The sequence below is a fragment of the Dipodomys ordii genome, unplaced genomic scaffold (assembly GCF_000151885.1).
Source record: "Dipodomys ordii isolate 6190 unplaced genomic scaffold, Dord_2.0 Scaffold90, whole genome shotgun sequence".
Classification (NCBI taxonomy): Eukaryota; Metazoa; Chordata; class Mammalia; order Rodentia; family Heteromyidae; genus Dipodomys; species Dipodomys ordii.
This window is the reverse complement of record NW_012267306.1, coordinates 4,764,999-4,788,322: the sequence shown is the minus strand read 5'-3', so window position 1 is coordinate 4,788,322 and position 23,324 is coordinate 4,764,999. Positions and strand designations below refer to the sequence as shown.

General features: G+C 37.3%; 1 protein-coding gene across 3 annotated transcripts in view; it reads left to right on the top strand.

Annotated features, from left to right (window-relative positions):
* Window positions 1-15,668, top strand: part of Adam22 (ADAM metallopeptidase domain 22) — a 175,720-nt gene extending 160,052 nt beyond the window's left edge. Inside the window, exons 27-33 of one of the 3 annotated variants that reach the window (XM_013026067.1) lie at window positions 569-676; window positions 3,202-3,302; window positions 3,603-3,669; window positions 6,113-6,223; window positions 8,356-8,442; window positions 13,235-13,358; window positions 14,236-15,668. In XM_013026067.1, coding sequence (XP_012881521.1) covers window positions 569-676; window positions 3,202-3,302; window positions 3,603-3,669; window positions 6,113-6,223; window positions 8,356-8,442; window positions 13,235-13,358; window positions 14,236-14,256 — 619 coding nt within the window. In that variant the 3' untranslated portion in view covers window positions 14,257-15,668. The remainder of the gene's footprint in view (window positions 1-568; window positions 677-3,201; window positions 3,303-3,602; window positions 3,670-6,112; window positions 6,224-8,355; window positions 8,443-13,234; window positions 13,359-14,235) is intronic. The other 2 variants (XM_013026068.1, XM_013026069.1) reach the window with 2 other exon arrangements.
* Window positions 15,669-23,324: the final 7,656 nt, after the last annotated feature.

Below are 23,324 nucleotides of genomic sequence, written 5' to 3'. Positions count from 1 at the left end.
TTTCTCAACCTTCTTCATGTTTCTTTTAAATAAATAATGAAACTCCAAATTGAACACTGAACTGCAATAAGAATTTATTTGGATTAATTATAGAGTAGCTTAGAACTCAATCAATTTTTTAAAACTAAATCAAGGCCACATCCATGATATAATGTTTTGAAATCACGAATAGTTTATTCACTGCCTTAAAAAAATACCCTGCTTTATCTGGGGTAGGACTGTCCAAAAACATCTCCTTTAACATCAGTTTTTTAAAAGACAAAACTCTAACCCCCCCAAATATAATGAAGTTTATAATGACACAACCTCCCCATCTTCCCACATTTCCCCCTTGAGTAGTTAGATTCATCCAAGCTACAAAGATTTCCAGTGCTTGCATTTCTGACTTCTATAGTTAGAATGACTTTATCTTGTCACATTTATTAATAATCTTATGTGTTGTTACAGATTTGATTCATGTAGATCATTATCCCTACCTCTCTTTTTCCTGAAATAATATTTGTATATGTCTGTGTTCATGTGTGTGTGTGTCTTGTTTTCTGACTCTGAAATGTTTATTATGCCTTAGACAGTTACCCCAGGGAGATTATGTAAAAAAGCCTGGAGATGGTGACTCTTTTTATAGCGACATTCCTCCTGGAGTCAGCACAAACTCAGCATCTAGTTCTAAGAAGAGGTCTGCTTTTCTGTCGCATTTTCAGATTTCTACCTGTTCCATCACACATTATTCCATTAGTCAGAACATTTCATTATTTTGCAGCAGGTTTGATTACTTCTTCCTTCTTTCTTGAATGTTAAAAAATAGTATCCTTTGTTCTTTGATTACTCTATTTCAAAATGCCATATGCTCAGAACCACTTATTATACAAATCAAATTCCAAAATGGAAACAAAATAAAACAATAACAACAACAAAAATTCTAAATCTTTGTAGAAACCACAGGGTTATTTTTTAGTCTTGCACTTGTATGTATTAAGAAACCAAACATAGTAATTAATATTTTAAATGGTGAGCTTTATGTCATGTTTGGTAGTCAAAGAAAAAGGTTACTGTCATGCTTCAATAAAAGCAGTTAAGATAAATTGTGCTGCTTTGACTTTTTTTTATTATATCTATCAAAGCTAAGCTCGCTTTAAAACAAAGATTGCTTCTCTGTGATCATGTATTTGGATATTATGATTTTGCCTTTTTTTCTGGAACGATTATTTGTAGACTTTTATAACTTACCCCTTAGCAGACAATGTATGCTTAATATATTCTTGAGTTACATAAAATACAGATGGGACTAATATATTATTATATGTCTCAAGCTCTGATGATTTAATCTGTTCTAGCCTAGTATCTTAAGGTATATGCTACCACTTATATTCTGCATGCTGTGTCATTGCTTATAAATAAATGCGTAGAAGAAAATAGTTGGAATGTTTTAGAGAGTGGGATTTATATTCACATTAAAAGAAGTCAGATATTCCTGTGGAGAAATTTCTTTACAGTTGCCAGTTGGGGTGTAATAAGTAGGAAGAGAATTTAGCAGCCCACTCATGCCTCTGGGCACACTCATTACTTTGCAGAGTGGGGGAAACAGTATTTTCTAGTATACTAACTAGAGGAAATAATCTGTAAAGCCTTCACAAAGTTGGGCTGGGGAGGTGGCTCAGTGGTAGAGCACCTGCCTTGCATGCTGAGGCCCTGGGTTCGATTCCTCAGCACCACATAAGCAGAAAAAGCCAGAAATAGCACTGTGGCTCAAGTGGTAGAGTGCTAGCCTTGAGCTGAAGAGCTGAGGGACAGTGCCTAGGCCCAGAGTTCAGGCCCCACGACCAGCAAAATAAAATATAAAATAAAAATTTAAAAAGTTATTAATCTTTATAAATAGTAATCAAGGAATGCAGAGGCACGGGTGGGATCTGGGAACTCTATGTGGAACTTTCTGAAGCATGAAGAGTAGTTTTCCTTGAGATACTGTATTTAAAGCAAAAGTAGAAACACTAGTTTTGAGGCAAGGAGCAAAGTTCCATAGAAGGATGTAATTTTTTTAATTGTTTTAATTTACTGATGCTTTCTTGACTGAGAACAGAAGATTGCGGGAGAGCTACTGGAATTCCATTATAGAAATCTTTTCTGGGTCAAATACAAAATTTTAAATTAAATAACATAGTAAAGAAATGGAGATATCAGTGGGTTTCAGACAAGTTTCTGTTGTCCCTTCATGTACAAATATATGGACTTGTTCTGTAATTAGCAGTGATATTGAAAAAAGTTCTAGCCTTTGACATTAATATATAATAATTGTGCTGAGTTGTATTTGTTTTCATTCATCAGAAGATTTCAAATACAGTGCTGTTTTGTAAAGTACTATAAAAACAAACAGCTAAAATACCCATTTAAATAATTGCCAGATTTTAGAAAAATCTTGCTATTTTAATCAATTAAAAGGTATCAAGTTGTACATATAATTGTACATATGTACATATAATTTATTTCAGTTCTTTTCTAATGTGGTTTAAGGTAGGTGTATGAATTATGTTGTTATAGATGACTTATTTAAAGATAATAAAAACACAAATAGCAGAAGGATTCAATGGTACATGGGCTTTGTGAGAGATATTTCCATGACAGACATATGATTCAGTTTAGTTGTTAGACAATTAACTGACATATACTATGCTTTTTGGATTTTATTTATCAAGAAAAATGCCAATTCTAAAAAAAATTAAGAAATTTTTCAATCACTTTGATAAAGGTTAACCATGTTCATTTGAGCAAATCTCTATAATCTCTTAGAAGTCCATGTTCTCATAGTCTTTGAATGGAAGCCATTGCTTTACAATTAAGAAACATCTATGGTGGGACCCCATTATAACCCTGCTGCTGGAGTTATGTAACTGAAATACAATGAATTTACTATGTGTGGTTGCAGTGTTCTGGGGAGTGAAAATTGGCTTGCATTGTGTCCTGATACCTTTCATTTATAGACTATTGTAATGGGGTTCCATTGTATTTGACTTTTCTTAAATTGAATGTTGTGTAATTCTGCCTTCGTCATGAGGACTTTCATGTTTTCTTCATTCTTTCATTTCAGATTTTGTTTCTTGGTTTATTTTATTTAATGCACAATAATAATGCCTAGAAATTTTGCCTGATTTCAAAGTATTCACCTGCTTACATTTTTGAGCAATGTATTTATCTTCTCAATTTTAGGTCAAATGGGCTCTCTCATTCCTGGAGTGAAAGGATACCAGATACAAAACATATTTCAGACATTTGTGAAAATGGGCGACCTCGAAGTAACTCCTGGCAAGGTATAGAGCAATGTTCTGAATCCACCTGTCCACATAATCCAGGTTCTGTTGTATTTTTTCCTGTTTGCAAATCTTTTCACTCTTCTCCCAAAAAAGAAGAGAATATTTAGAATGGCAATCTGATTTAGTTTGGTTTGGTTTCTGGGGTAGGAAATGATGGGATTTGTATCAACCAAATAAAGAAAAACTGTAAGAGGAATGTATAGAACTTGTTTGAAATACCATGTAATTGTTTAACATGGAAATTGATGAACAGTTATTGATTAACATGGAAATTTAGCTACAAATCTTCTTTTTCAGGCAACGTGGGCGGTAACAGAAAGAAAATCAGAGGCAAACGATTTAGACCTCGATCTAACTCAACTGAGTAAGTCTGAAACAATAATGGAGAAGCCATACTTGTTCAAGGTCCTGTGCATTAGTGTCCAGTATTAATTAAGAAGATAGCCAAAGAATGGTCAACCATGCCTCTGGTTTTGGTTGTGTCTTTTTAATTCTTTCCTTTTTTGCCCTTTAAAAATTAACCATGGCTTTTCTCTTTTACATAGGCATCTTCGCAACTGTGCCCCTACCCATATGCACTGACAGTGGGGTCTCACCCTTGCTGCAGGCTTTTTCCTCCAGTCACCTACCATTATGGTGTCTTGGTTCCCTTTGAAGGGAATTTTGATAACATTCCTTTCTTTTCATCATCTGGGTTACAACCATTTCAAAAGGTCATCCTTCCTCTCCCCAATACCCACACAGCCTGGAAGCATCCGGGGAAAATTCTCACCCTACTGGGGAGCATGACAGTGCTCACGATCTGACACCACCGCTCAGAGATCTTCATGGCTGCAATCTAAGCATTCTCTCAGACTAATGGCATAGATTTCCCTTTTAAAGTTTCCTTCTGAGGATATTTAAAAGGGTAGTCTCCTAAACTTGCTCTTTAATGGAATCATTGTCACTGAATGCAACAGTACCCATTTTAGATGATAACCTTTAAAAAAAAAAGTAGAGGGATCAGAAGTTACATCTAAAGTCTTCTATAATGAAGTAAACATCATGCACCTTTTTTTGTTTCTTTCCCCACTTAAGAAAGTGCAAGCAAAATAAACCCCTTCCGTGTTATCCCCCATTATGGAATAAAATACTCCCCAAATATCCTTTCAGACTGACCTTGCTAAACTGGTTTTCACTAAAGTACTTTTTTTTAGGGCATCTAAGAATTTCCACTTATATTTCATTGCAGTGGTAGTTATTGTTCACTGGATCTCTATTGGTTCTTCATGCCTTAATACTTATAAAAATCTGAATAGTAGGTATTTTTTAACTGCTTGATAGAAACTTATGTTAGCTTTTCCATCATATGCCCTGCCTTTTTCAGTCTAGGAGTAATAACATTGCCCTGAAATTTGGACCTTCCACCTGAATGGTATTGTCTTGTAAGTGGCTGATCAACATTTACTAGAGGATATTTTGCCTTAGAACAATAGAAGATTTCAAGTGATACCATTGCATGGTCCAGAATGGCATCATAGAACTCCATCATAAAATAACTAATCTGTTAGAGTTTATCTTATGCATTCCCAAAGTGCTTGGATGCTTTAGGGTTCATTGCTGATAAACTCTTGGAATGTTATTTGATTTCTTTTGCATGGGATCACCTGGTAAGAGCTCCTTAGCTTATCTCAGTTGCACATAAGATTACAGATAAAACTACAAAATGTTCTACAGATCTTCTTTTGTGTACTATTTAGTGTTCTAACAGTATTTCCTATAGTATGTCTTAGATAACTCCTACATGAAAAAATGAAATGTCGAAAAGTATGTTAATGCTTATGAGCTTAGCGCCCAAAGAACATTTGGTGTTTATGAATATTTATACAGTGTTTTATAGAGAATCACTGACTTTAAAAAAACATTTGTGTAGGCTGGGAAGGTGGCTTAGTGGTAGAGCACTTGCCTTGTGTTCATGAGGCCCTGGGTTCGATTCCTCAGCACCACATAAGTAAAAAAAAAAAGCCAGAAGTGGTGCCGTGGCTCAAGTGGTAGAGTGCTAGCCTTGAGCTGAAGAGCTGAGGGACAGCGCCTAGGCCCAGAGTTCAGGCCCCACAACTGGACCCCCCAAAAAAAACATTTGTGTAAAATTTCCACTTAAATCATGTATAATAATTATTATACTATGGATAACCATTGAGATATCTTGCCAATATGATGAAGTTGTAATATTTCATATGACATCTAAATAGAATCATCTTAGAGAGAAATGTATTAAGGATGCCCTCAGAATTTTCAGACTTCTGATTTTGGTTACATGCTTCATATGAATTAAATGGCCATGAGTATTAAATGGCCACTCTTCTTATAAACCTTCTTATCTAGAAACTGTCTCTCTATACATTTATATACTGCTTAAACATAAAGATTCCAAATACACAACATATCAAGAATTATGTTGGCCATTTTCTTATACTTGCAATATTTATGCAATATTGTTTACTTCTGATAGGATAGTATAATTTCTCTTAGTATAAAAGGAGTTGAGTGACCACAGGAAACATCTGCTTCATTTTTTCTTACAGTGAGAGCTATTTTCTACTCTTGCAGCTTTCCCTTTAGTAACCCATCATCTCAAAGGATGATGAAAAATTGAGACAGGAATGAAAACATGCCCCACAAATGCATGCTAAGCTAATGAACAAAATAGAATGTCCTTGTTTGTTGTATTGTTTTCACACTCAGAGCTTTTGCATCTTCCTCACTGTTGTTCATGATGTAAAAACCTTTTGGGCTTAGACTTTGTATTATATATTGTGTTTTTACAGGAGGGAGCCCCAAGCACCTGAGCCTGGGCACTCCCTCGCCCAGACAGTCCCATCCCAAGGCATAAGCCCAGGGGGCTCTGACAGCCCCCAGACAGGGAGTCTGGATCACAGGTCAGTCTCCACCTGCCCCTTCATTCTGGGCTGCCACTGAATCTCCCTCCTCAAGTCCCTTCCTTGGCTGAGAAAAGAGTCATTTGATCTTTGACCGAGCCCCACGTCTGCTCGGAGGTGCTCTGGTCCAGCCAGTACCAGCTAATTTTGCTCTGCCTTTCCATCCTGGAGAACATTAATGAGCTCTCCTAACCTGTCTGACGCACTTTTTTTGCATGTTGCGCTATAAGCCAAGTCAACCCACTTAGTCAGGTTTTACTACAGTTTGATACAATCCCATCACCACAGCCACCATGCCCTAGAGATGTAAGGAGGCCCACTGTGAAGATCCCCCAAAGGAAGAAAACCTTAAGAATCCTTTTCAGTGGTTCTGATGAAGTTATCATCAGAAATGTTCCCTGGAATGAAGGAAGAGATCTGCCAAGTAGAAATCAAACCATGTGGTTATAACTTTCATGGAACAGACACGGCCCCAGTCCTTTGAGTCTCTAAGATTGTCAGTGAAAGGAACAAATACCTCCTCCAGGAAGTGGCTGGCTGCCTGTAGGTGACTGTTTGCTGTGTGGCTCTGTTTTACCTGATGACAGCTGCATGGGCTTATCCTACAGTTTTCCCCAGGCCAGGGCACTCATGAACGAGCCTTCATCAGTGGCTGCACTTGCTTTTTACTTTTTTTCTTTTTGTTCAAAGGCTCAGTGGAAATGTGTATGCAAGTTTTAATTGGCTCTATGAAAAGTGCAAGTTGGCATTGATTGTGGCTAAAGGTAAAACGTATGTGATTTGTTCCTGAGTCAGGAGACATCATTTTAGCAAAAATGGTCTTATGAACATTAAAAAAAATAACCCTTCTTTCAAGGGCAAATCGTGATGTTATTTTGTAGAGTACCTTGGTTATGGCTAAAAATGAAGGAAAAAGCTATGTTGGGTGGGTTTTAGCCTGGTTTTCTAAAACAACTGTGGACATGTAGTTTGGACTTCAATTTTTTTTTTACAAACAACAACAAAAATCTCTTAAGAGTAAATATGAAGGAAAGGAGCAATTTTTAAAAAATAAGTGACACACTTTATAATTCCCCCGGGTTTCTTTCCAAATAAGTCATAAAAAGCTTGGACCTTCATTATTCTGGGAATCTCCAAATTCTTCCAATGTTGAATTTGTTTAAAAGTTATATTATTTTGAAAGGGCACATTAAAGGGATGCTGTTATGTTCGTCTCCAAGAGGAAAAACAAACACCTCTGAAAGAAAACAATGCACCTCAGATTTTATTATCTTTAAATTTTGCGCAGCAATCCCGAGGGAGACAGTGGCAGGTCTGTCAGGGAAATGTTAATGAAGGTCATTGTTAGTCTCTGGAAGAATTTTTTGTCCAATTCATTAGATACTTAGGAGGCCTCTTCTTCTGAGGGCCTTTTACTGATGGAACCCTGAACACTTTAGCCTGGAGAGCAAGAGGAGGAAGGAACTTTCCAGCTGCGATTAAGTTACTAACCCAGCATCCCAATCATGGAGGCCTCTTGGGAACACAATGTGTTTGGGGGCCTCATTCTCGGAAGTGTGGGGCCGTTTAAGTTCTTACCCCAGAGCCTCCTGAAGAGTACTTTCAGATGACTCCAGCTTTGTATCTGTTTCAGGGAATAAGGGAGTGTCATGCAAAAGCTTTCTCATATGGAAAAGAACTTTGCTCCTTTAAATTGTCCCTTGGGGTTTATATGCTGAAATGCCAGGTGGGAATTGCAGCTACCTGGATATTTTCACAAAGCACCATTATCCTTTGAAACCAAGTAGCCAAATGAGAGGTGGCCTGGAAAAAGCCACTTTGGAGGTGGGTGAATGGGACGGCTGACAGCACTATGATTGAAGAGAGTTTTCCACTCACTATGTGAAGCCGCTGGAAAAGGCTTCCTCAGAAATGTGGAATACATTGAGAATGCCTTGGGCCTTGATATAGCAGAGATTATTCTCATGCCATTGTACAGACTGCTTCATAATCAGCCAACATCCATCCTGGTTTATTTGCCATAGCCACTTGCATTTGGAGGGTGAAGACATCCTTGCTAAGCTTGTGCTGTGTATTTTTCAGATTTTTCTATCTTGTTCTGCTTTCTTTGTTCCTTCCATTGCTTTCTGCAGGTATTTAAACCCATGGTTCAAAAGAGACTATAATGTAGCTAAGTGGGTAGAAGATGTGAATAAAAACACTGAAGGACCATACTTTAGGTATTTTATTAATTAATTTTATATCCTTTTCAAACTCTCCCAGCACATATAAACACTGTAGTGTGACTGGCTCTCTATCTTGTATCTCCTAATACAAGTTCCCGTAGGTGAAAAGGGGTCCCTGTTTATTTGCTGCCTTTGATCTGTTTTGGCTTCCTGAGCAAATCTGATTCTTTTCTGAATGTTTCAAATGAAGCCATTTGAAAGGGTTGCGGGTTCAATGCATGTCCCTGTCACCATGTTGAGCTTCTTAGTAGCTTTCTCTTCATTTATGCTGTGTAGTAGTGTTCTATGGGCATGAAACATACTTTCCACTAATAAAGAAACACTATTAACCTCAGCAATCTAATTACTGGTTTCATAATGCATTTTTCCTACTTCCTGTTGAAGAGTGCATAGTGCATATGAAAACTCCAGGGAAAACATGAAAGGAAACCAGATGAAATGTACTGGAACTATACTTTCCGTAGAAACATTGATTTGACGTAACTGGGAAATTATTGATATATTAATTAACAATAATTGATTATGCAAGAATGTGGAATGATTTAGGTTTTGTTCATACAACCATTTGCTATCACAAATGAGCTGTGCTGAGGTGATTTACAGATTCTACACAAAGCATGGAAGATTTTTATGTTAATAAAATGCTGTCTAATATGTCAGAATGAGAAGCCGATAGGAACATGCTACTGAGTCACAAAAGAGAAGAACATCTCTACATGTTAGAAACGATCCAATTGACTGTAGCTCCATATAGCATTCACTGTTAGAATTTCCAAGAGCTCTTACTAGTAATTTTTTCATTCTTCATAAAAGTCAAAGTGGTTACCAGTAGTAAATATCCACTTTGTATCTGACTACTTTGTGGACAATTTATTAAAAAAAAATACAGACTCGGTTACTACTTCAGAATATAACCTAACAATGAGCTTTTATCTTACTTTTTGCTACAACTTGGGTCAGCTTGAACAGATATGATTATGCATATTTAACTCTCAGCACCCAAATAAGGTGGACTTTCTCTTCCAGTGTACCATTTAGTTTAGTCATGTATAGTGTGAGAAAATGATTAGACCTATCGGCATTTTAATTTGATCCATAACATTTGCATATACCTCAAGGAAAGCATAACTCCTGCCTGCTCAAAAAATATATATCCTGCTTTATACCCCATCTTTCCCTCCTGCCCTCCTTTGCTTGTCCAAGTTCCCACATGGATCCTCATATGCACACACTCACATTCAAACACCCCACCCTCACCTGTAGCTCCCAAGATGGCCAACGTCAGGAAGCCAGGTAAGATGATTTTGAATGTTATTGGGAATTTTGGATCATCTGCAGTACTATTTTTTTCTTTCTATTTACTCAGGCTTGTGGGCAGATTATAGTTTGTACCAGCCATGGAACCAAAACCAGAATAATTTTGGTCCTATATGGGTTAGGACTTTTATTCCTAAATGTACTTAGCATATTTTTTACAGCAATAATTGATTAAATGGTACCCCGGAAGAGTTGATTCACCTCCCCTGGGTGAGCTGAGTAGTTTGTGTGGCTCCTCAAGAAGAGCTCACATTTGTTAACATTAGCACCCAGGTCTGCCCAGAAGCTGCATGACTATAAACGCAATTTGGATGGGGAAATGCTTTAGCACCCCTGGTTGCACGTTGCACAGCCACGAGGGCAACTTTAGAGGGGTTAGTTATTGCCTTCTCTAATATGAGATGTTAGTTCTGACTGGAGATAGTCCACGTTTTTTAAAATTAAAGTCTAAAGTTCGGTGGACAGTTAATATTTTACTGTCATCTTTCAAATTAATAAAGATTATGCTGATAAATCTTGTGAAATCGACACAGACTTTTCATGGCAGTGGTCAATAATTGAGATGACCCAGAGCTTTTATGATCCTGACATGACAGAGAATTTCATCCACTTGCTATCCAAGTCAAGCTTCACAGAGACCTAGAATGCAACCACCCTTTGACTTAGTCTTTCCAACCCTATGCATAAGCTCAGATGTGCTTCATATGCTGCCAGGTCATTAGAATGACCTCGCCTGCCAAAGTCACCAACCACTAAAATCACCTTAGTCACACAGGTTAGATTTGTGGCATTCTTACCATAATCCCATGGCGAATTTGTGACTGTCGTAAATTGGTCTGTAAAACAGCTTAGCATTATGAAACATAATGTTCCTAAGATACAACTAAGAACAAGGCCTACAGGTTTGATTATCAGTGCCTTTGGCTCCCCTTCTTTACCTAGTTTAGATGTGACAGTGGCTGTGCAAGTTACCCTCAACATGTTCCCAGGCTCCAAGGAAAGAGTATTATCAGGCAAGAGCATTGTTTCACCATCGCCGAAGTCCTCAGAGCAGTTCAGTTGGTGGTAGGGCTACTCAAGCTCTCCCAAGGAATTGGTAATACTGAGTATTTCCCAATCCTCTTCACTTGCTTAGTGCTCTCTGAGTCCATTTCTATGATCTTACAGAAAATACATTTATTCTGAAATAAATTCCTAACAGGAACTATCATGCAATGTGTCCACTGGATACTGTTCTTTTACATCATAAGATGAAAGCATCCTTATTCAATTTATGTGGATAGAAGAAATAGAGGCACACAGCTAATATAGTATAGCTAATAAGTGTAAGAAAGAGAATTAGAACCTGGACCTTGCTGGATAAGTCTTCCTATAAAATTCACTTATGACCACAAGTGAATGAGGAGTGGACTTGTGTCCCTCTCAGGGAACTGGCCTGGTGTTAGTTGTCCTGAGTGGCAGAACTAAGTTGACCTTACAAAAAAATGTGTGATGTACTCAAAGTGTGCCACCATCCTTTGGCACACAAACACTTTTATTGTGTGATTGTGCTGTTTTGTACCCTCTACAGTTATTATAGTTTTTAATGCAGTAATGACAATGGCTAACATTTATCCAAAGATCACTTTGCTTTGTAAGTGGATGAGCTGAGCTGAGGCCATTTTTAAATAAAAGCTGGACTGGAACCGAATGTCTTTCTTAGACATTTGTGACAAATCTCAACTCATTTACCCTGTCTTGTTCTCTATTCTTATTTGACTCCTGCTCTGGTCTTCTCTAGACTTTTGTAAGGATCTCTTTGTCCCCCTTTCCAACAAAATGTTCTGCTTGGCTTCTCTTCTCACCTCAAGATCTAAAGTGTGATTAATTAATGTGTTAATGTGAGAAGCAGTGTGGTATGATTTATTTGGGATTTTGAAGGATACTGCTAATTGTTTCCACCCATTGTTGGTTTTCCCCAAAGAAAAATACTTGAGGAGAAGAAGGGACTTCCAGTATCCTTCATTGGAATATTTTGTGTATATAAATTTCCAGTCATCTGAACTGATGCCCAACTTAAGAACTCTAGAGGTTTTGAATTACTAATATTCTTTGAGATGTCCATCCACACAGCAATGGAACTCCTAGGCATGAGAGCTGTCTGACAGCTCTAGCTGTTTGTGCTAGCACTTTGTTCTAGGGAGTGGTTCTAGCCACTTTTCAGAAATAGAAGTGCTAAGAGTTACGTCCTAAAAGCAAATAGAACCACTTTGCTGCCTAATATCAGTTTAGGAATGTTCTCTTGGATCTCAAAATTGTGAGGAAACTCACAATTTTAAACTTAAGCTTGATTTTCAAACTCAAGCTTGAATCAGTGTCTGTAAAATGGACATGAGTTTGAAAACAGTGATAGAAGCAGAGCCAAGGGCATTATAGGGAGGAGGACCCAGTGCAGCAGAGGCAGAGACACCTAACCCTATCTGATGCTACTCCACCACCTGCACTCCCAGACTGAACCGGTCACAGCAGATGAGGTGCATTCAACTGCAATACACGTGTATCATAGCATGTGTGACAGCATAACCAGTTCAGTAATGTGGGTCATGACAGAATTCAGGAGTCATGGATGTCTAGTGGTGGCATTTGTGAAGGGAACAGATAACCACCACACTTATCATGTTGCTTTCCCATGGATTTAAGTAGATATCCCCCCCCCCACCTCTTCAAAACAAGTTAGCAGCAGGATTGGGTTCTTCTAACATGCCCAGCATAATCATGAATATTACCACTGCACGCAAAGAACCAAAGCAGCTCAATATAATACACCATTGCTTCCCCAGCAATGCTGATAGTAGGGATGAATCAGACCATTTTTGTATGTTCTCATCAGACTTTGTTTGGCTGGAACTCTGCACTCCTTACTGCTTGCATGTTTACTAATTTATTATCAAAACCTCTGTATTTGCCTTTGTTCCTTCACAACTAACACACTGGCCTCTGAATGCATGAGTTTTATGTAAATTAGTGTCTGTAGCAACTAATATATATATATATATATCAGTGGTAATGTACTTTAAGATCTTAAGTATAATAATTGTGCTTAGAAACATTTTTATCAAGTGGTAAAAGTATGGCAGACTATTAATATAATGTGTACTTTATCATTATGAGCTCTTAGAATAATTTTATCCCTTATTCATATTAGCTTGTCATCTATTCAGTAGGGAAATTCATTATTGTCTTTCTAGTTGAAAAGTATGGTTCTCTGTTCTAGCACTTAGGAAGTCTACGCAGTCACAGAATTAGGATGCTAAAACTCAGCAGTGCAGTTCTAGTAATGACAGAGCAATCTTCCTAGTAGCTAAAACTTTCTACTAGATGCTTATCAAAGTAGAAGTCAGAAGGTTTGTTCTGAACAAACATTTCAGATATTTGAATCTGAAATTAGGCAATCACATGATACTTATTTTGTATGTTCTCAACATCTCAGGACTTTATCTCCTGCCAAATCTCCTTCTTCATCAACTGGGTCTATTGCCTCCAGCAGAAAATACCCTTACCCAATGCCTCCACTTCCCGATGAGGAGAAGAAAGTGAACCGACAAAGTGCCAGGGTATGTGATAGCTTCTTCCATCTGCTTACACACGTGGCTATTACCATTTATCTCTGAGTTCACATTCTAAAAGAAAATCTTTTTTTTACCTTCTTTATTCATAAGAAAGTGAGAAAAATTAAATTGGAAAATTAGAAGATCCTTGGGTTTTCCAGTTCAGGTTTACACCTACCAATCAATTTGTATTGATAGATTCTAGAGATCTTTGGTATATACCAACGTCATTACTATATATGTATATCTTTCATTACTCATTGTAGTCAAATACATTAAGATCTGGAATTGATAAACATCAAGGATATCTTTTACTTTACCAGTTTTCTAATTCCAGAGCAAAGTAATTTAGCCTCCTTTCCATGCCTGGATTGTGAGCTCAACGTAGGCATTTCACCAGCTAATAACTCAATATCATTTTAGAAATAGGAACTGGTGTCAGAAAATCAGTTCAATGCCTTGACAGAATTGAGAAATGGAAACAAGGAAAAAGGAGATAAGAAAAAATGTAATTTAAAAAATTAAATTACAAATTATATGAGAAAATAGCAGTTTTTGTGTTTAAAAACTTCCTTCCTTTTTCCTCCCTCCCTCTCTACCTTCCTTCCTTCCTTCCTTCCTTTTTTCCTTCTTTTATTTCATTCTCTCATTTCCCTTCCCTGCTCTTCCCTCCCCTCCTGTCCCCTCCTCTTCTTTTCTCTTCTCTTTTTCATGAGAAAAAGAGCTAACAGTTGAAACGTTTATTTTATCCATTTATTGACTTTGCTAGGTTGTGCAGCTATAATCACATATGTGTCAATGGAGTTACCAACTCATTCATCTTCATAATGCTGGCTTCTTTGTGTTTTCCCAATGTTCAATTTTGCTTTCCTCTATTGTGCAGCTATGGGAGACATCCATTTAAGATCAACTGTTTACATGAGACACATCAAAACTGTTTACTTCAACTTTTGTAGAAATCCAGCCTCCCACAATCACTGCAAATCTGTCTGCTCTTCAGTCATCACAAGACCCTCTGAGATGCCTAGAGGAGAGAAAGCCACATCTCACACACGGATACCATTTTCTTTTTGTCATTGGCTTAAGATTCAACAAAACCATGAAAAGAACACTGAAATGTCACACTAAAACACAGAACAATAAAGGTACTGGTATGCTAATGGAAAAACCTGCATGACAGATATATGTAGAAATATCAATAAACTCACATGACCCAAAATGTAGCAAGTTTCCCAAGGGACAGTAGTGGATTCAGAACCTGACATTCTGAAGCCCATGCTCATTGTAAACAGTAATGCTGTATGCATGAACCCTCTGTTTATTGTTCTCCATATTTAAGGAAACAACATCCCATAATAGAAACTAGCATGCAGGGTTAAGGCATATAGAATTATTCTGCAGGACTTCAAAGCTTTGAGAGGCCAATATCCCATGCTAACTTTAAACATGTATTTTTATTTCACTTTTTTTTTTACTTTTCATACTTATATCAACATACAAGGACAATTGTACATATGTAAACATTTTTAAAATTTTAAAAAAGCAGCTGTTACACACAAGTGTATTTTGCCAAATGCCTGAAAGCAGTGAATCACAGTCACATCAATGTCCTCCATCAATGGTCTTCAAAGAGTATAAGCAAATGGTGTTGTAAATATAGTGGTCAATGCTGTAAATGTGTCTTTCCATAACTGATATATGTCTAAAATGTGATAGCCCTTTAAAATGTGTACCGTCTGGAGGCAATTTCATCGAGTGATTGAGTAGGAGAAGGAAATGTCCAGCAAAACTTCTTCCCTGCATAGCTTCTGGAGTGTAATACAGCTGTCAGACTACCTGAAACAGCCTTTCACTGATGGATTCTTTAGGAATCAGCCAGTGTGTCCACCTCTCACCCAAGGGCACATAGTGCCTGCTACAGTGACTGTTTGGTACCAGAGTGCATCAGCTAGTCTCACTGGGAGGCCTCCATAGTGTGTCCTGTCGAGACAGAGCCAGATGCACCAGGCAGAGACCACAAGCTGCCTTTGAATTGGTAGCTTGCATCTTGCCAATACTCCCATCTTTTGAGACCAGAAGTTTTTATTCCTGGACAGATTTTTTCAGCCACCCCTTTTTGTCAAAGGAATGGCTTGTTTTAACAAAAACACCTTTCACACTGCTTATTAAGGTATTTGTCACTACTGGGATATGAATTCTAGCCTTGACTTTGAAGTGAGATGATGAGTAGTTCTCCTATTTGAGCTGGAAAGCCTCAACAAAATCTAAAGCCATAAGGATGCAGTAATGGTGAAGTTACGCACACCAGGAAGTGAAAAGAATACATTTAAACCCCTTCTTTAGAACAAGTGCTTAATAGTTGTAATACAGCTCTAGTGAGTTCTGAATTTGATCAGCCACATGGTCTACTGCAATGTGTACTTCTGAGTTCACCCCCCCCCCACAAAAACCCTGTATTTTTCCTGAGAGGAATGGATTCAGCAGACAAGATTTCAGAAATGTCGTCTAAATTTGAGTTCTTCCTGTAATGTCCATGGGAAAGTCTACTTCATCTTCATGTATAATGATCCTTTGAGGCCCACTTTGAAGGACCAGTTTCAAGGCAATGTTTTCCGCTTTGTGGACCTCTCTTCTGAATGCTTGAAAGGCAATTTAACTATCTAAAATCATACGGCATAAACAGTATTTTTGACAGGAAAAGGATGATAAGAAATGATGTGGCTGTAGATACCTCAATAAAACTATCCGTCAGACCAAGGTTTAGGTGACTGTTGGCCAGTGGTGTGTGTAAGCTCAGGCCAAGTACAGAAGGAGAGACAGATGAAGAGGTGAAGCACGGAAAGGAACTTTTGACAAAAGACCACTTTCAATGAGCACTAAATGTTTTCTGGCATTGAGTGTATAAAAAGCTATGTTATAGGGTTTATTTTGACTATAAAAGAGATTTGAATATAGATTTGAATATTTGAATATAGATTTGAATGTAAGGTGCCTCATGTAAATATGCTTCATAGTTACAGTTATACAAGCACTAATTTGCAAGAATACACAAATGGCTTAATTGACTGATTATTTAATCTACCCATCAATGCATCCATCTATTCATTCTTAACATCTCAATTTTTAACTGAAATTATTTCAAATGGAAAATCATTATCATGTGCCTTTTGGGAGATAAGGTCACCATAGTGCTGTACAGTTTGTAATAATCCTCCTTCCTAATAATCTTCATAAGAACAGAAATAAAAGAGGTTTTATTTAATTTGCAGAGATCAGGATTTTAGGAATATAATAGCTTTAATGTTCTATTACAAGTACATACTCTATTTCCTATGTTTAAACATTCTTGGAACTATTTTGGGACTTCTTTGACAAGTTTTTGTCTTGATGAATAGTTTTAAGAAGTATCTATGTGTGTATTTATGATTGGCATACTTGAGTATTACATCTATATTTGCTTTTAATCACTGAGGTAGATAGAATGGACCCTTGGCACCAAATAAAAGCACAGCGATTAATTCTTACATATCTATTTCGAAGAGAATCTTTGGGGACACATAGTATGTATCATGTAACTAATATTTATATTCCCCTGTCCACTATGGATAGCCAATTAGCAGAGAAGAGCAGTTATTCGCCCTTTATGTTCCATTGTATGCCTTTCCCCCATGTTTTCTTTTTTCTTAAGTTATGGAGATAGAGAAGAGCTCAGATAGACAACTCTTCTGCTGAAAGTGTTCCATTTACCAATGTCAGTAGAGTCGGAACTGCACGAAGGAACATTTCTGTCTCTAACAAAATGTTACCTGGGGAGCTGTGGGATATCAGGGGACCTTAAGGAATGGGATAGCCAGACACTGTTCTCTGTACCCAGCCACTTTTCTTTAGATGGGAAGTAAAGTCAGCTAGCTAAAAAATGGTCCTACCCATAGGCAGTTTGTGGATGGGAGTAAATGAATACTTCTTCAAACAGCTCAGCACAGTGAGGTTTCTAAATTAGCTGCAGCTGCTATATTAGTAAAGAAACTTAGCACCTCTATTAGGAATAACCTAAAGAAAATATTGTTCCCTAAAGAAAATATTGACAGTACATACAGCAAAAGTAGGGTTAAAATGGCATACTTCTCAGTTTAAAGTTGGTGCTTTACTAAGAATCACTGCAGTTTCTCTTTCCCTTTTGCTTTTTAAGGTTTTTAAAATTGTGCTTGTAAATGTGGTCAGTCCAGCATAGGATTCTGGATGTATGTTTAATCAGGTTTCTAATAGAAGCTGCTTTGAAGATAAAATTAATATCCTTTGTACTTCTAGAGAAAGACTGTCTGAATTCCAGGCCAGTCTGACATTCTACATTCTTGTCTATTGATCCTATTGCCTATTTGCATAATTCCATCCTGTCCATAGTCCTAGATCTTGTGACTCCTTTGTTACCCCTTAAGCAAACTTTGTTCTTGTGAGTCATCTTTGAAGCAGAGGAGATATGTGATTTCCACTCACTTCTTTGAGTCTTTCAAAATTGTTTGTTCAGTTACTTGTTTTACCCTTCCATTTCCTTTTGTCATGTAGTTCTAACGTAGCCTCACATACACACAACATTGTAAATATTTTCTTATGTTATTCAACATAATAAGTTCTTATCTTGCTCAAAGGAAAGATATTCGGTACTTCACAAAAATAAAGTTTGGAATTAAGAGAACTAAAGAGAAAGAAGCAGCTGCCCACACAGCCTGCTTGGGATGCTGTTACAGGCTGCCACTCATGCCCAGCAAGGGCCTATGTAAATAGCATGCTACTACTTGGTGAGTTGGCATGGATATCCCACAACTCCCATTTCCAGCATATCTTCTACTTTTTATGCTCCTAATTATATACTTCCCCTTTGCTTTAGCCTTCTTCTAGAAGTTTTACCAAAATTCTTTTCCCCCATAAATGTAAGCCCTCAAAATGAATGTCATGTTCTTGCTCTATAGGATACTATTGATTAAAAAGCTGACATTTCCATGAAATGAGGCTTAAAATAGGGTTCAAATATTTATTCCCCTCATCTGAGCTATTTACTTTTAAGTGATTCAGACTAGAAGACTACTCTGATTTTGGATACGCATCTTGTCACCTGGCAACAGAGAACTAGGGATTTTGATGAACAACTCCCCCTATATGCTGTACTGAGGCACCCAGTCTACCATTTTGAAAATGACTGTGGCAACCTTTTCTGCCTCCCACAGTTCTGGTTGTATGAGCAGCCTGCTGCTCAGGTGGGTCTGGTAGGAAGTGTTGGCACATGCTTCTACCATATGCTTTGGGGGCACTTTCAGTTCCAAGACTATTCCTACCACACCTGCAGATGCAGAGCAAACACACACTCTCTTCCTTTTTGATTCATTGTTTTGTCAGTTCCCAACATGGAGCATCTTCATTTTGTAAGCAGAAAAGCAAAATAAACCACCAAAACCAAAAAAAAATGGTTGCATAATTAGTTATGCCTTTTATATCATGTTAATTCTATAAATGCTTCACGGTTGAGTGGTTATGTCCCTGTTGTGTTGTTCATGGATCCTGCGACATGCTGGGAAAATGCTTCAGTGGTGGCAGGACTTCGGTGAGGGGCATTGTCATTTTGTGTCCCTAAGTATCCTTGGAATAAATCCAGAAAAATTTTGTTTTATTGTTTTATTTTACAAAGAAGTCAAAGAATGAGACTAATCAATTTTGTTAAGATTATGTATATACAAAACCATCATAGCTTTAGAGTTTATGAAGGTTAGTTTTCCTCATATAGTCACACATACATCTTTACGCATATACATATGGATATATGTGTATAGGTAGATATATGCATATGTATATATGGGTATAAATATGCATGTGTGTTTATATATGGATATACTTTAGGGCCTAGGCTTTGCTTTAGTGAGTTTCAGATGGTGATTTGTGTTTTTGATGGTTAAACTCTAATATACTTCAAATAGCCCAAATCTTGAAATATAGCGGTGCTAAATTTTATCAGATAACACAATACAGAAAGTGCTGAACTATTACATTTAGTAATAACACCAGAGTTCCTGCTACATGATACATGTATATCACTGCCTGATTAGAAACCCCTCTTTTCTTTTATAATCCAGCACAAAATCAAACTGTGATTCTGCAACCAGTCTTTTTAATGGGAAAAACAAATTGACACAATACTTTTGTTTTGTATGGGAAAATTTTTTTTTACACGAACTGCAAAAGTGCTTAGCAAAAGGCTCAAAAGGTACTAAGCATGCACTTTTTTTTTAACTTGTTGGAAAATTTGCCCCTTTAAAATAGCATCTCCAAGAGACAACTTTCAGAAAATGGGGATTCTACCACATCGAAGCAATTTTTGTTAGCCAGTGTAGGTCTGTCCTAGTGTTTCCCTCATCCATCCTTTCAAAGGATGATTTCCATCTGCAGCTGATATGAGTTTCCCCAGATGAAGTGTTAATAGCAGCATAGTTTCACTTTGGCAACCAGGTATTCATGTGTATATAGATTCACACCATTTTAACATTCTGCTTCTCTGCATTTCAGATTCTTATGCTACTTTAAATATTACTGGGTTTTGGCAAACATCAATGGATATGTATATGGTGACTGCTTTCCTGAGCAAGCGTGATTTGTTTTATGGCTGTTCAAGCTGTAAAGTTGTTCTCATATTGTAGGTACACAAAATTTTGTTTTTAAAGGTCACTGTAACTTACGGATCAAATTTCTGGCACAATTTTATTAGTGTTCACTTCTGAAGCTAATAAGATCCAGTTTTCTATGTTACTCTCATTGTAACATCAATAAAGTGACTTTCAATAAAAGATTCATGTTATTTTGATGCATGACTCCCTTTAATTTTTGTTTTTTTAGCCTCCTGACCAATTTCTTTTTCAGAAGCTGTGTAGGTACTATTACAGAGTTGTTTCTTTTCTGTTCCACACTGTGCCAGATAAGACCACGACTGTGGATATGTAAAACAAAGCCTGCGTGCTCAATTTCGTGGGTAGTTTCCTCAGCAAGGTGATATGACGTTTCCTCTACTCATTCACCTGCCTTGCCTAAGTTCTTCTCTGTTCGAATGAGGATTTACCTCTTGGATGCTGTCCTGTAGCCCAGGCACTGGAATTTACTAAGCTTACCTGTGTAGCTTTCTAAAGCACCGATTGATTTCAGATGGGTTCAGTTTAAGTTCATAAGTTCATTGCCTAAAAATAATCCAACCTTGGCCTTTTCATCCGAGGCAGCCATTCTAACCAGTCTTTACAGACATTTGATTTCCTCAGTTTCAGTTCATAGTCTGTAGAGGAAAACTGTATCTAAGGTACTGTTACAATATGAGACTAATGAAGAAAGTCATTGACAAAGGGCTTGCACATTTGTTGTAAGGTTTAAAGAAAGCATAGTGCTTATACACAGCTCCACTTCTTACAGTACTTTAGGCATATGATTCATTTAAATGAACATATAACTCACATAAAGGAACTGTAATGTTTTCAGCTGAGGAAGCAAACTCTAGTCAGAGATCGCAGAAAGTTTACTTCATGTGCCATCTCTGGGCCTGATGCTACTACCAGGAATATCCTCTGGAGTTCAGATTCTTAACTTGGCTTCACAAGAGTGAGAACTTTAGTCTGCTGTAGTAAAAAATCTATGCCAGTGTCCCCAGGAAACACCAGGCCTCTGGAAGCCATATTCCTATAAAAGCATGTGAAATGTGCTATAGGTCCTTTACAAATCAATCACTTCAAGTGTAAGAATTAAAGCACACATCTCCAAATGAAGTACAATCCCAAGTGGTTTGGGAATATAACTACTAGTAACTGACATATTCATGTAAAAGCTCACAGCTTCACCATGCCCTAAATATATGCTTTAATAAGGAACAAACCAAGAAGCCGTTTCAAGAAGATGAGGCTGCACTAGAGGTATACAAATAAACATCTTATGTGAAACACACAGAACCAAGGTTAAACACAAATAAGGAATAGAGGTACTTCCTTGTAATCAAGAGTTAGGCTACATCAAATTCAACAAGAAGAAATGGAACCTTCTAACTACAGGAACCTATTCAAGACTGTCTTCTAGGCCATGATTTTAGGAAGAAATGAAAAAAAACAGAGTGGATAGGAGAACTGAAGTATCAACACTTAAAACTCAATTAATTGCATGATATTAAAATATGGTTTAAAATTATGTAGTACTTAACTAAAAGCAAATTCGATTTTTTTTTCTTTTATGACAATGGCTTGTAATATAGCCCAGGCTGGCTTCAAATCTCAATCCTCCTACCCCGGCCCCAACTACTAGCATTATACAGAAATGCACCAATAAACCCATTCCCAAAGCAAATTCAGAACCATGCTGAATATAGCACATATCAGAATTCCAAGTGATAAGGTGGTTTAGCTACATAGCCTTGTGCATTGCCATTTACAACTCTCTAGGAAAGAACCTTCTCTCTCTATTAAACTATGATACTACAGAGAATCCTAATGAGTGCAAACCAAACAGCAGATAGAAAGAACTCCTGTTTCCCGGTCCTCTGAACACCCCTTGGCTCCTTTTCTGTGCAGTCCAGGACCAAACACAAATCTGTGGCTACACAGAGAATATATCTGGGATGAAACCAGCCTTGCCAAGTAAGACACAGTAGGACCTGGAAGCTGGGTATCACTACTTGGCATAAATACATAATTTTATGTTAGGATTGAATAAATATGAAATGAATATATAAATTACAATACTGTTTGAAAATATAGTAGGGAAATGAAATTAAAAGTGTTAAGGAAAATTTTCTTTTCATTAACAACTAATTATTCACTTGAATCTATTACACTGTGCCCTAATATAAGATAGACACACTGCTGGCAAGGAGAAAAAAATCAATGAATGTCATTTTTTCAATCTTTTAAACTCTCTTGTAACAAAAACAAACAAACAAACAAACAAGGCAGCTTTAGACGTAAGGAACAGAAATGTTGTTGGTGCCTATTATACTAATACAGATATTTAGAACCATCCCAATCGGTAGCTTCCAAGTTTGCTTCTTTTCAGAGATGGGTGAACTGAATTTTGTGGGGTTTTTTTTATAACTTTATTTTATTTTATTGAAAGGGTGATTTAAAAAAAACAAACTTTGTAAAATAACCATTCACACAGTAAAGAAGCACAGCCAGCATAGAATCTGCATCTTGACATCCTTTGGTTTAATTTTTGTTTAATTCTACTTATTAGAGACTATTTGGAAAAACAATAGAAAGGAAGAAAATGGACCAATGTCCCCAATTCTCGGGGATCGCAAAATCCACATTTGGGACATGTATTCCAGTCCTTCTGCTGCACTTAAAAGCATGAACATGTTCATCCATTTCAAAATGGATGCATTAGTATTTTTAAATGACACACATCTTCTGACTTTAAAATGGAAGCATACATAGTATAGAAATTAGTGTACATGAAATCTTGCTAGTCAAAAATAACCAGTTAAGAATGGACACTTCCATGTTATGCCTGTAATCCTAGCTACTCAGGAGGCTGATATGGGAGGATTGTGGCTCCACACCAATGGGGCAGGAAAGTCCATGAGACTCTTATTTCCACTTAACCAGCAAAAATGGGAAGAGGAGCTGGGGCTCAAGTGGTAGAGTGCCAGCTTGGAACAAAAGTAAAGCTTAGGTACAGTGCCCAGGTCCTGACTTCAGGCCTCAGAACCAACACAGACACACATTAACAAATAAACAAACAAACAAAAACAAACCAGTTTCCTTATTCTCAGAGCTTCCAACTTGGACAGAAATCTATACCAGTGCTTTTCTGGCTCCCAGGTCTTCCTACTATACCACCAGGGGTTCCTAGGTTTGCAACTGTAGGTGTTGACTCATGAGACTGCTAAGCCTTCATAATTGTGAGGGCTAGTTCCTTATAATAAATCTCTTCATGTGTAAAAGAAACAAAAACAAAACA